Source organism: Alligator sinensis, unplaced genomic scaffold (assembly GCF_000455745.1).
Source record: "Alligator sinensis unplaced genomic scaffold, ASM45574v1 scaffold1505_1, whole genome shotgun sequence".
In the NCBI taxonomy this organism is placed as follows: Eukaryota; Metazoa; Chordata; order Crocodylia; family Alligatoridae; genus Alligator; species Alligator sinensis.
In genome coordinates, this window is record NW_005843211.1 from 69256 (window position 1) to 80133 (window position 10878).

The window sequence follows — 10878 nt, forward strand, 5'->3', positions numbered from 1 at the left end:
TTCAAATATGTAGGGCATGGACAAATGTGATCTTCAGCCTGTTGGTTCAGTAATACTGGTGGTTGAGGAATTTAGGTTTGGTTATGGAGGCTTGAAGTTGAGGAAGGTTACTGATGGGAGTTCTCTTTAGCGATAGGCTCAATACATGACTTATACTGTGAACCTGCCAAGAGACATGTGCAGCCATTATCCCTGGGCTCACATAAAACTTCACTCCCCACCATGGGGCTTTGTGCATGTGCAGGGGTCCATCTAAGCAGATGTTTCAAAACCAAGGCCCTTATAGTCATGGAAGACAATCATCTTGGACTACAAGGGTTTCCCAAAGATTGCATATGTAGGTTGCATGTGAGAAGGCATAACTACAGTGCATTTTAAAAGCATGTGATTCTAAGAGATGATTACCAAATACATCTAACAAAATAATCACTCTAGATTTTACAATGTGCTCAGTTGTTTTGAACGTTTTTAAACAGAACATTTCAGTGTGCCTGGAAAGTCATTGGGGTGTCAGCATATCTGGAAAATCTTTGTATAAATATGTAGAATTTGGGGGGACCAATGTAGTTTACTTACTAAATAAAAAAACTGTTTTAAGAAAAGTCATCATTTATATCAGGAAGTGTACAACATACTGAGAAGAAAGTGACTCTCTGTGAATGGGTAATAGTGACACCTACTGTCCAAATTTAAATTATAGTCAAAAGCAATACAGAACAACACCATATCTACAGGGAAGGAATTTTTATTCGGGATTCAAGAGCAAACCTTGCCTTCTGTGCTAACAATTTTACATTATTGGAATTTCTTCAGTTACTTCAGTGTTGCCAACTCTTGTCATTTTAGGTTGATTCTGATGATAGATGATGTTTTTCTTAAATCTCCAGGTCCCAGTGTAATGTGTCTTTGTATCCCAGTGCCCTCAACTGCTTCAGTTTCTGATAAAAATGTTTCATTCATCTCTGCCTGTTTCTGATGGTGCAAAGCCCATGCCTTGGTGAACAAGGGAAGCAGGCTAGAAGCTAGGGGCAAGAAAACTGAATGGGGTTTAGGAAACATGAATGGTTGATTGGGTCTTTGGGAACATAGGCATTTAGTAGGGATGCAGAGAAGCTGGGGATCTGTGACATTGCTCCCACTGTCTCTCTGCTAAATCATTTAGGTCTGGATGGTTCCCACAGTACACTTAGGCAGCATCCCCAGTGTTCTTGCACATCTGCATGGACCACTTTAGCCCCATGCTCTTGCCACCTAATCCTATTCTGTCTATGCCTCCCATCAATGTGAATAAAATGCTGCCCATGAACACACACATATTCACGTTTACCCTTCTTTCTAACCATTACAGGTAAGTGCATCTCACAGTTCCTATATGCAGTCTATTAGTCTGCTTCACTTTGCACACACCAGTGCAAACTCATTCACACCACTGTTCACAATGGAATTGATGCAACAACATGTTCATATATCAAAGGGCAAGGATATCCAAGCAGTAAACAGGGTTAGAGTTGAAGAAGTAGCATTCTGGCTGTTCAGGAAGAGATTGATGATACATTTGGTGTAGGTAGTAGGAGGGTAGCTGACGCTGAAGAGAGGGACTGGAGATAGGCCTGTTGAGAGTCTCTGGCTTAGGGTCACAGAGGAAGGCAACAAAGGTGATGCCATGGTGGGGTCTGCTATAGACCATCAGACCAGGAGGAAGTGGTGAACGAGGCTTTCTTCAAACAGCTAGTGGAAGTTTCCCGATCACAGGCCCTGGTTCTCATGGGGGACTTCAGTCATTCTGACATCTGCTGGGGGTGCAATACAGCAATGCGCAGGCAATCCAGGAAGTTTTTGGAGAATACTGGGGACAACTTTGGGGTGCAAGTGCTGGAGTGGCCAACTAGGGCCTATGCTCTGCTTGACCTACTTCTCACAAACAGGGAAGAATTGGTGGGGAATGTAGTAGTGGATGGCAACTTGGGCAGCAGTGACCACGAGATGATTGAGTTCAGGATCCTGAGGAAAGGAAGGATGGAGAGCAGCAGAGTAAGGACCCTGGACTTCAGAAAAACAGACTTCAATTCCCTCAGGGAACTCATGGGCAGGATCCACTGGGAAGCCAGACTGAGGGGGAGAGGAGTCCAGGGGGGCTGGCTCTACTTCAAGGCTGTACTTCAAAGCCTTACTGAGAGTGCAGAAACAAACCATCCTGATGTGCAGTAAGACTAGCTTGGTTAGTATGGCAGACCAGCTTGGCTTATCAGGGAACTCTTCAGTAAAGTAAATCACAAAAAAGAAGCTTATAAGAAGTGGAAACTTGGACAGATGACTAGGGAAGAATATAAGAGCATTGCTCGGGCAATGAAGTCGGGAAGGCCAAAGCACAACTGGAGTTGCAGCTAGCAAGGGATATGAAGGATAATAAGAAGGGTTTCTACAAGTATGTTGGTAGCAAGAGGCGGATCAGGGAAAGTGTGGGTCCCTTACTGAATGGGGGAGGAAACCTTGTGACAGAGGATGCAGAAAAGGCTGAAATGCTCAATGCCTTTTTTGCCTCAGTCTTCACAGGCAACGTCAGCTCCCAGACTACTGCACCGGGCAGCTCAGTTTGGGGAGGAGGTGCAGCCCTCAGTGGTGAAAGAACAGGTTAGGAGCTAATTAGAAAAGCTGGATGTGGACAAGTCCATGGGGCTGGATGGGATGCAGCGAAGGGTGCTGAGGGAGTTGGCTGATGTGATTGCAGAGCCATTGGCTATCATCTTTGAAAACTCAGGAGAGGTCCCCCATGATTGGAAAAGGGCAAACATAGTGTCCATATTTAAGAAAGGGAAGAAGGAGGATCCAGGGAACTGCAGACCAGTCAGCTTCACCTCAGTCCCTGGAAAAATTATGGAGCAGATCCTCAAATAATCCATTTCTAAGCACTTGGAGGAGAAAAAGGTGATTAAGAACAGTTAGCATGGATTCACCAAGGGCAAGTTATGACTGACCAACCTAATTGCCTTCTATGATGAGACGCCTGACTCTATAGATTCGGGAAGACCAATGGATGTGGTGTACCTTGATTTTAGCAAGGCTTTTGATACAGTATCCCACAGCATTCTTGCAGGGAAGCTAAGGAAGTATGGGCTAGATGAGTGGACTTTAAGGTGGATAGAAAAGTGGCTGGAGCATTGGGTTCAGAGTGGAGTAATCAATGGCTCGATGTCTGTGTGGCAGCTGGTATCAAGTGGAGCACCCCAGGGGTCAGTCCTGGGGCTGGTTTTGTTCAGTGTCTTCATCAACAACCAGGAAGATGGGATGGAGTGCACCCTCAGCAAGTTTGCAGATAACACCAAGTTGGGAGAAGTAGTAGATATGCTGGAGGATAGGGCTAGGATTCAGAGACACCTAGACAAATTGCAGGATTGGGCCAAAAAAAAATCTCATGAGGTTCAGTAAGGACAAGTGCAAAGTCCTGCACTTAGGCCAGAACAATCCCATACACCAGTACAGGCTGGGGGCTGACTGGCTGGGCAGCAGCTCTGAAGCAAAGGACCTGGGGGGTTACAATAAGGGGATGGGGGTTGAATATAAGCCAACATTGTGCCCTTGTTGTCCAGAAGGCTAGCGGCATACTGGGCTGCACTGGTAGATGTGTTGCCAGTAAGTCAAGGGAAATGATTATTCCCCTCTATTCAGCACTGGTGAGGCCACATCTGGAGTACTGTGCCTAGTTTTGCCCCCACCCCCGCACTACAGAAAGGATGTGGACAAACTGAAGAGACTCCAGCGGAGAGCAACAAAAATGGTGAGGGGCTGGGGGACATGACTTACGAGGAGAGGCTGAGGGAACTGGATTTATTTAGTTTGGAGAAAAGAAGACTGAGAGGGGATTTAATAGCAGCCTACCTGAAGGTGGGATCCTAAGAGGATGGAGCTCAACTGTTCTCCGTGGTGGCAGATGACAGAACAAGGAGCAATGGTCTCAAGTTGCAGCAAGGGAGTTTTAGGTTGGATATTAGGGAAAAAAATTCTCACCAGGAGAGTAATAAAGCACTGGAACAGGTTACCCAGAGAGGTGGTGGAAGCTCCATCCTTGGAGGGTTTCAAGACCCAACTAGACAAGGCCTTGGCTGGGATGATCTAGTTGGGGATGGTCCCACTTTGAGCAGGCGGCTGGACTAGATAACATCCTGAGGTCCCTTCCAACCCTAACTTTCTATGATTCTATGATAAACCTATCAAAAGAGATGGGGTATTGAATAACTTAACTGCTGATTTCCTTGCAGTCTAGTAGCTCTAGTTCAAAAGGTTTTTTGGTGGAAGGACTTATTCCTACATTTACAGTTTTATTCATCCCTCAGATATATGATGCATCTGTGGATAGCTTTAAAATGTTCACAAAACCTCTCAGATAAGTGGTATGTATATAAATAGTGCCTGAGGAGAGGATCAAGTCCCTAATTTACTATAGCAGTCATCTTAATGTGTTCAGTCTTTTGAGATTATCAATATTAATTTCTTCTCAGGACTGCTTCCTGTTTGGCTTCTTGCATCTATTAATAGAAACATCTCACCAAGTATTAACAGATTCCTTTCTCTTTCTTGTCGATATGTGACTTGCTGATAGGAGTCTAAAGAAAGGGAAGCTTAGTGAGCCAAACTCAGATTGACTTAACTAGGAGCCTTGGAACCATAGATTCATGTGTTGGCAGGCGTGACTGTTCTTCTTTTCTCCAAGACAAATAAATTTAGCACCACTGATTCATTCTCTAGGGTCTCTTGGACCACACCCTGTAGCATTGGGGTCCAACATACTCTGCATGGACATTACAGAAACAGTGGAACTTTGGGTTTTGCCCTGCATCTCAGCTGTCTGTCTGGCTTCTCCTCTCCATGTCATAGTGACCACATTTCACTGATACTGCATGTCATATTTCACTGTTATTGCAGAGGCTTTGGAACCTTTCAGGACAAATGATGTTATATTCATGTGAAAATCATTTCATTTCTTTCATTTTTTTAGTACTTAGCCAGTAATTTTCTTTTTTCCAGCTGCATTTACCATGATCGGCACTTCCACCCATTTATCTGATCAGTGCTCACAGTTCGCCATCCCATCATTCTGCCACTTTGTATTTCCATTGTGTGATGAGCGCTCTCGGACCCCTAAACCAAGGGAGCTGTGTCGGGATGAATGTGAAGTTTTGGAGAACGATCTCTGTAGGCAGGAGTATAACATCGCGAGGTCGAATCCCCGTATTTTGATGCAGCTCCAACTACCTAAGTGTGAGGACCTGCCACTACCGGAGACAATAGAGGGTGCCAACTGTATAAGAATTGGGATCCCTGTGGAAAGGCTCAACAGATGTAAGCCTTGAGCTCTTTTATCTTTATCTTTTTTTTTGTTTTTCTACCACTAACAAGATTTTGGTTTGAGATGGTGCTTCCTGTGATACCATATGTAAGACTTATGGCCATACTGAGTGCTTTCATAAAAGAGATGTCATGCCTTCTGTAAAGCACAAGCTTTAAATAGATAGGGAGCTTTAAATAATTTAAGCATGAAAGGTTTTGAATGGAGAGCTCTGGAAAATAAAGACCTGTACCCACAGGGCAGATTTACCAGCGGCAACAGCACAATTCAGACTTTCTTCGTGTTACTATCAGTGTACTGCAACCAAGAGAAGCGTGTGCTTCAGAAGGACCACAAGGAGACTCACAAGACTAAACATAGTCATGTCTTTATACCATACTTATAACATCATACTTATAATAGTTAGGAAAAAAGTGTATAACTAGACCTCTAGCTTGAGAATATGGAAAATATGCAGCCAAGAACAGGACAGCAGCAGAAATAAGACCAAAAAGAAAAGAGACTGAATAAAAATAAGCAGATATAAAGCAGATACAAATTGGCAGGGGGAGAAAAAAGAAGAGAAGACTGAAATAACTGAAACAAAGAAGGTACAAAATAAAGGAAAGAGGAAGATATTAAAAGATAGTAATATTGATTCCCCTGGGAAGGAAGGAGAGGCCTGCATCTGAAAGGATGGAAAGTGAATAAGACATTAGTGGGTGATGTGGAGTTTATATTGTGGTTATTTAAACAGGCATTTCTAGGCTTCCAGATCAACATCTGTTTTGCTGCACCCAGACGAGTGTGGCTCTACAGTATGTGGCACTGCAGAAAAGTCTGCGGCACCAATTCAGCTCTTCACGCTGCAAGGTAGCAGCATGCCAAAAAAAAGCAGAGCAATGCACACAGGGGCAGCACTCGCCACTCAAAACTGGAGCCTGGCCAGCCAGAGCCACACTTCGGCTGCCAGCCAGGCTCTAAACAGCAGAATTGCCACTGCTGCAGGCCCAGCAGGCCCCCAGAAACACAGGTAAGGCTGCTAAAGCCAGCACAGTGCTGGCCTCAGCCTCCCCTACTCCACCCAGGGTATCCTGCTGCGCACCAAAGAGCGCGTGGCACAGGCATTCCCCAGGGACAACTAGCAGCAGCAAAAGGTGTCCCACTGCTAGTTGTCCCCAGAGAACCAAATGTCCGCAGTCATGTGGATGTGGCCTTTGGGATGAACAGAGGAAGCTGATTCCTCTGAATTATGCTTTGTTGTATTTCTGAAGGCTCAGCCTGCTTTGCACCAAGTCATATTCAGATATACCAAGTCATTTTAATTGAAGCCACAAGGGTGACATGCTTGAGGCTGGATATCAAAAGTGTTTAGGTACCTAAAGATGTCAGTGGCCACCTAAACAGAGTTTTAAAAGGACCAAGGCATCTCTGTTATCACTATTTTAAATCCTAAAATGGGTTGTTCCATGCTCATCCAAGGAATGAAGTTTGAAGACCTTACCAATTTGCTTCCACTTTTTTTTTTTTTTGTAATTTTTTTGTGAAATTCGTTGTTACAGATCATCAGTGCTACAATGGCTCAGGAGCAGATTATAGAGGGACTGTGGGTGTTACCAAATCTGGCCACAACTGTCAATATTGGGACTCCCAGCATCCTCATAAACACGATCTGACAAGTACACAGTTTCCAGAGCTAGGAGGTGGACATGCATATTGCCGAAATCCTGGAGGCCAACTGGAGGGTCCCTGGTGTTTTACACAAAATAAAAACGTACGCATGGAACTGTGTGAAGTACCTTCTTGTAGTATGTATTATCTTTTTTTCCCCCCTAGTACTATGCTACAGCTTTTACAGTTTTAAATATTGCATATTGTTATATATACAGAGCAAATTACACTTCCATGGATTTCATTGGGTCTAGTATGGCACCAGTGTTTTTTAAAGTTGTGTTAAGACCAGAGTTTGTTACTTGAAAGTCTATAGTGCCTATTTATTTAACTTTTAGAGCAAAAGTAGGGAAAACATTTAATAATTAATATTTACATGTGTTTTCTATGTAGTATTACAAAGTATAGTTTTCTAACTTCTCAGAGTCTAGTATTAATATAGGTAGCTTTGTCTTGCATATCTGTTAAAGTATAACTCAGGTTTTGTTAACACTATTCAGAATTATATACCTTTTCTCTGTAAGGCATTTTTTGAGAACAAGAATTCTTACATCCTGTAGAGGGAGATAAAACACTATAGTTGACTAGAAGAATAAGCATGAAACTGAAGACCACATACAAGGCATGAGTATATGGCATATATAAATGATATGACATACAAGACACCTAAACTAAATACAAAAAAAAACGAAATAAGGTTAATGAATTAGTACTGCACCAACATTAACAAAGACAGTCTGGTTAGCAGAACGTGATAGAAAGTGATACAAATTGGTCTAAGTTTAAGACGAAAGCACCACTCGCAAATCGTATGGCCACAGATTGTACACGACATTCCCAAGAAGTGCATAAAATCTTTCAAATTACACACATCACGGTGTGCTGCATATGCCATATACATACAATTATTTAGTAAATGCTTTAGAGAACTCGTAATAAATTGACACTGTTTTCACTTTTGCCTGTCTGCAACACAAGACTGCCTCAAAAACAGTAGGTCCAAACAGTATCGGTATGACTAGGAGGTGAGGATAAAATTTTACTTTTAGGGAGTAAAAATAGAGCCAGTGGAAGATAAATTAGTGGACAAAATGCTAATGAAATGGTTAATGTTGCATAAGGAGGGCTATCTTTTGTTTGCCTTTGCTGTTAATCATACTATGGTCACTGCTTTGTAATGATGAAGACTGCACTGCTTGGTAATGATAAAGACTAATCACTTTACTCAATACCCTAAGCAAGCTAACTCAGTTGCACTGTCATTTATATTCTGTGATTTCTGTGTTGGGGGAGGTTCAAAAATAACGTTTCTCGTAAAAAAAAATGATAAATTAGCAAGTTAGCACAATCAGCACAGACTAAACAGGTCTGATAACCTCATGATTCATCCTCATACCAACTTGCTGTTTTGTGCTATCAACATGTTACTCTCATTTTATATTTACAAGAAAATGACTGTGTGGTTAATGGATTAAAAGCCATTACTTAGAACATAATTTTCTATTCAAAATCATGTGATTTTGCTTCTGGTTGGTTTAAAGATTAGTCTGAATAGTCCAGAGTAGCATTTTGAATTTTCTTTGCCTTTGAATATATGTTTTAGTAACTATTTAAACTCTCACCAGGCCCACGTGACAACAGCAAAATGGGGATTCTCTACATCCTGGTTCCCAGCATAGCCATTCCTTTGGTTATCGCCTGCCTTTTCTTCTTGGTCTGTATGTGTAGAAACAAACAAAAGGCATCCGCTGCCACCCCACAACGTCGCCAACTGATGGCCTCTCCTAGCCAGGACATGGAAATGCCACTTATTAATCAACACAAACAGGTATTTTTTTGCAGAATTTTCTTTGGCTAAAGTTTTCCAAAGTGTCATGATTTTGAATGCCTCAATTTTTTGGTGTCCAATTTGAGAGCTGTTTAAATGGCATCGGAAAGCACCAATCACCAACTTTATAAAAATCAGGTCCATTTAGGGTATTTGTGGTGGAGCATCTAAAAATTATTAGTTGCATCTAGAACTTTTAGCCTTAAGGAATACTTTGTAATACAAAATGGGCATGTTGAGTTGAATTATCATTACTAGTCATTAGGGCTGCACGAAGCTTTGGTTGCTGATTAAATTCAGCAGAGATTTGGCCCAATGCAGTGGCCAAATCACCGAATCGAATTGGGAAACTTTTAATCTCTGAATCTCATCGGAACCCTCCAAATCAATTCAAAGAGATTCAGGGAGATTTGATGATTCGGACATAGACACAGATTTAAATGTTTTTTCTGCGTACCTCAAGGTACCAGGTAGCTCATGAATGCTGAGATGGTGGGGCAAATGGAGCATCTCATGGGAGCATGGTGTGGTCCCCAGCACGCTTGCCAGCAGACCCAGAAGTGGACCAGAAGCACTTCCGACCCACTTCCAGGTCCACCGTGGAGCACCCCCTGGCTTTCTTCTGCCCCCTTGGCTTGGCGACTGGTGCCTTCTGGGTCTGGGGGGGCACCCGGGGTCCCCCTGTGGCTGATTGCTGATCCGGGAGGGTGCAGGGGTATTCCCCCATGTGCTCAGTGGTTGTCCCGGAAGTGGACCAGAAGTACTTCCCAGTCCACTTACAGGTCCACCGCCAAGCATCTGGGTCGTTCCCCCCCCCCCCCCCCCTTTCTGTGGGATGCTCCATCCACCCCACCATCTCAGCATTTACAAGCCGTGTTTGGTACCTCAAGGTATGTAGAAAAAACATTTAAAGCTGTGTCTATGGCCAAATCGCTGATTCTCCAAATCAGCATCAAATCTTCAGATTTGGATTCAGCAGAATCAAATTGGGACAGTGATTCAAATCAACTAATCAAATCACTGCCCCCTGAATCGGGCCATATCGGAATTGAATACAGCCTGCTTTGCACACCCCTACTAGTCATGCCTTGCTTTGATATCTTGCCTCAGTAACTGGAGACCTTGATGCTACGGATTCTTTCTTCTTTTGCACTTACTTTTGCTCCTTATAACAGCTTTCTGGATTTAAATGTTTTTAAGCAGAACAAGCAGTGCACACAACAGTTTTCCTTCCTAATCACTGTACCTCCATTTCCAATTGTATGAAACCATCATTGGCTTGTGGGAAGAGGTTACAGAAGGGTCTAGGGTCTAGGTGCTTCTAAGACTCTGTACCTCAGCAATCAGTAAAATCAAAATGGCTTCAAATTTTTCTCTATACTTTAACCTCTAGAAAATAATCTTCTGATTAATTAAGATATTTCCAAGTTAAAATTCTGTTCAAAACTAAAGTAATGTTTTTTACATAATTTTTAGTAGATGCTAGTTCTCAGTGACAATACACAGTTTGCTACAGCTGGCAACATCTGTTCTGGCTACTACCAACTGAACAAACAAATATTTTCACTTATTAAAAACTGCTTTGATTTCATAAACTAGTGTGTAGTAAGGAGTGAGATTTAATGGTAGTCCTGTGTCTCAAATGTACACAGTGTCTGATTGTCTTATTGTTAACCACTTCCATTACTCCTGTTTTATGAAAACTGACCAATTTACCCAGAATTGATCTTTTTAACTTGCAAGAAATATACTAGCACATTTGTCTTTTTTCAGTTGAAATACTCATTATCTCAAATTTGCATTTCTGATAAAGATTTAATCCATTTCAAGCATGGTAGTAAAATCAAAACTCTTTGAATATGCGGGATGTAAGTTTAAGATTCACAAAACCATCATCCTATTGGTTAATCTGTAGGGGTTGTTTTAATGGCAGATTGTAGTGTTAGAAAACACTAAGATATACCTTTATATTTCTGTTCTTTTTCTATCTTTCAGGCAAAACTTAAGGAGATCAACCTATCTACTGTGCGGTTTATGGAAGAACTAGGAGAAGAGC

General features: G+C 42.3%; 1 protein-coding gene across 1 annotated transcript in view; it reads left to right on the plus strand.

The window, feature by feature from the left end:
• The window catches only part of ROR2 (receptor tyrosine kinase like orphan receptor 2), a 73961-nt gene that overhangs the window by 60018 nt on the left and 3065 nt on the right, over positions 1-10878 (plus strand). Inside the window, 4 exon segments of the mRNA XM_006037975.3 lie at positions 5023-5337; positions 6886-7131; positions 8620-8822; positions 10818-10877. Coding sequence (XP_006038037.1) covers positions 5023-5337; positions 6886-7131; positions 8620-8822; positions 10818-10877 — 824 coding nt within the window.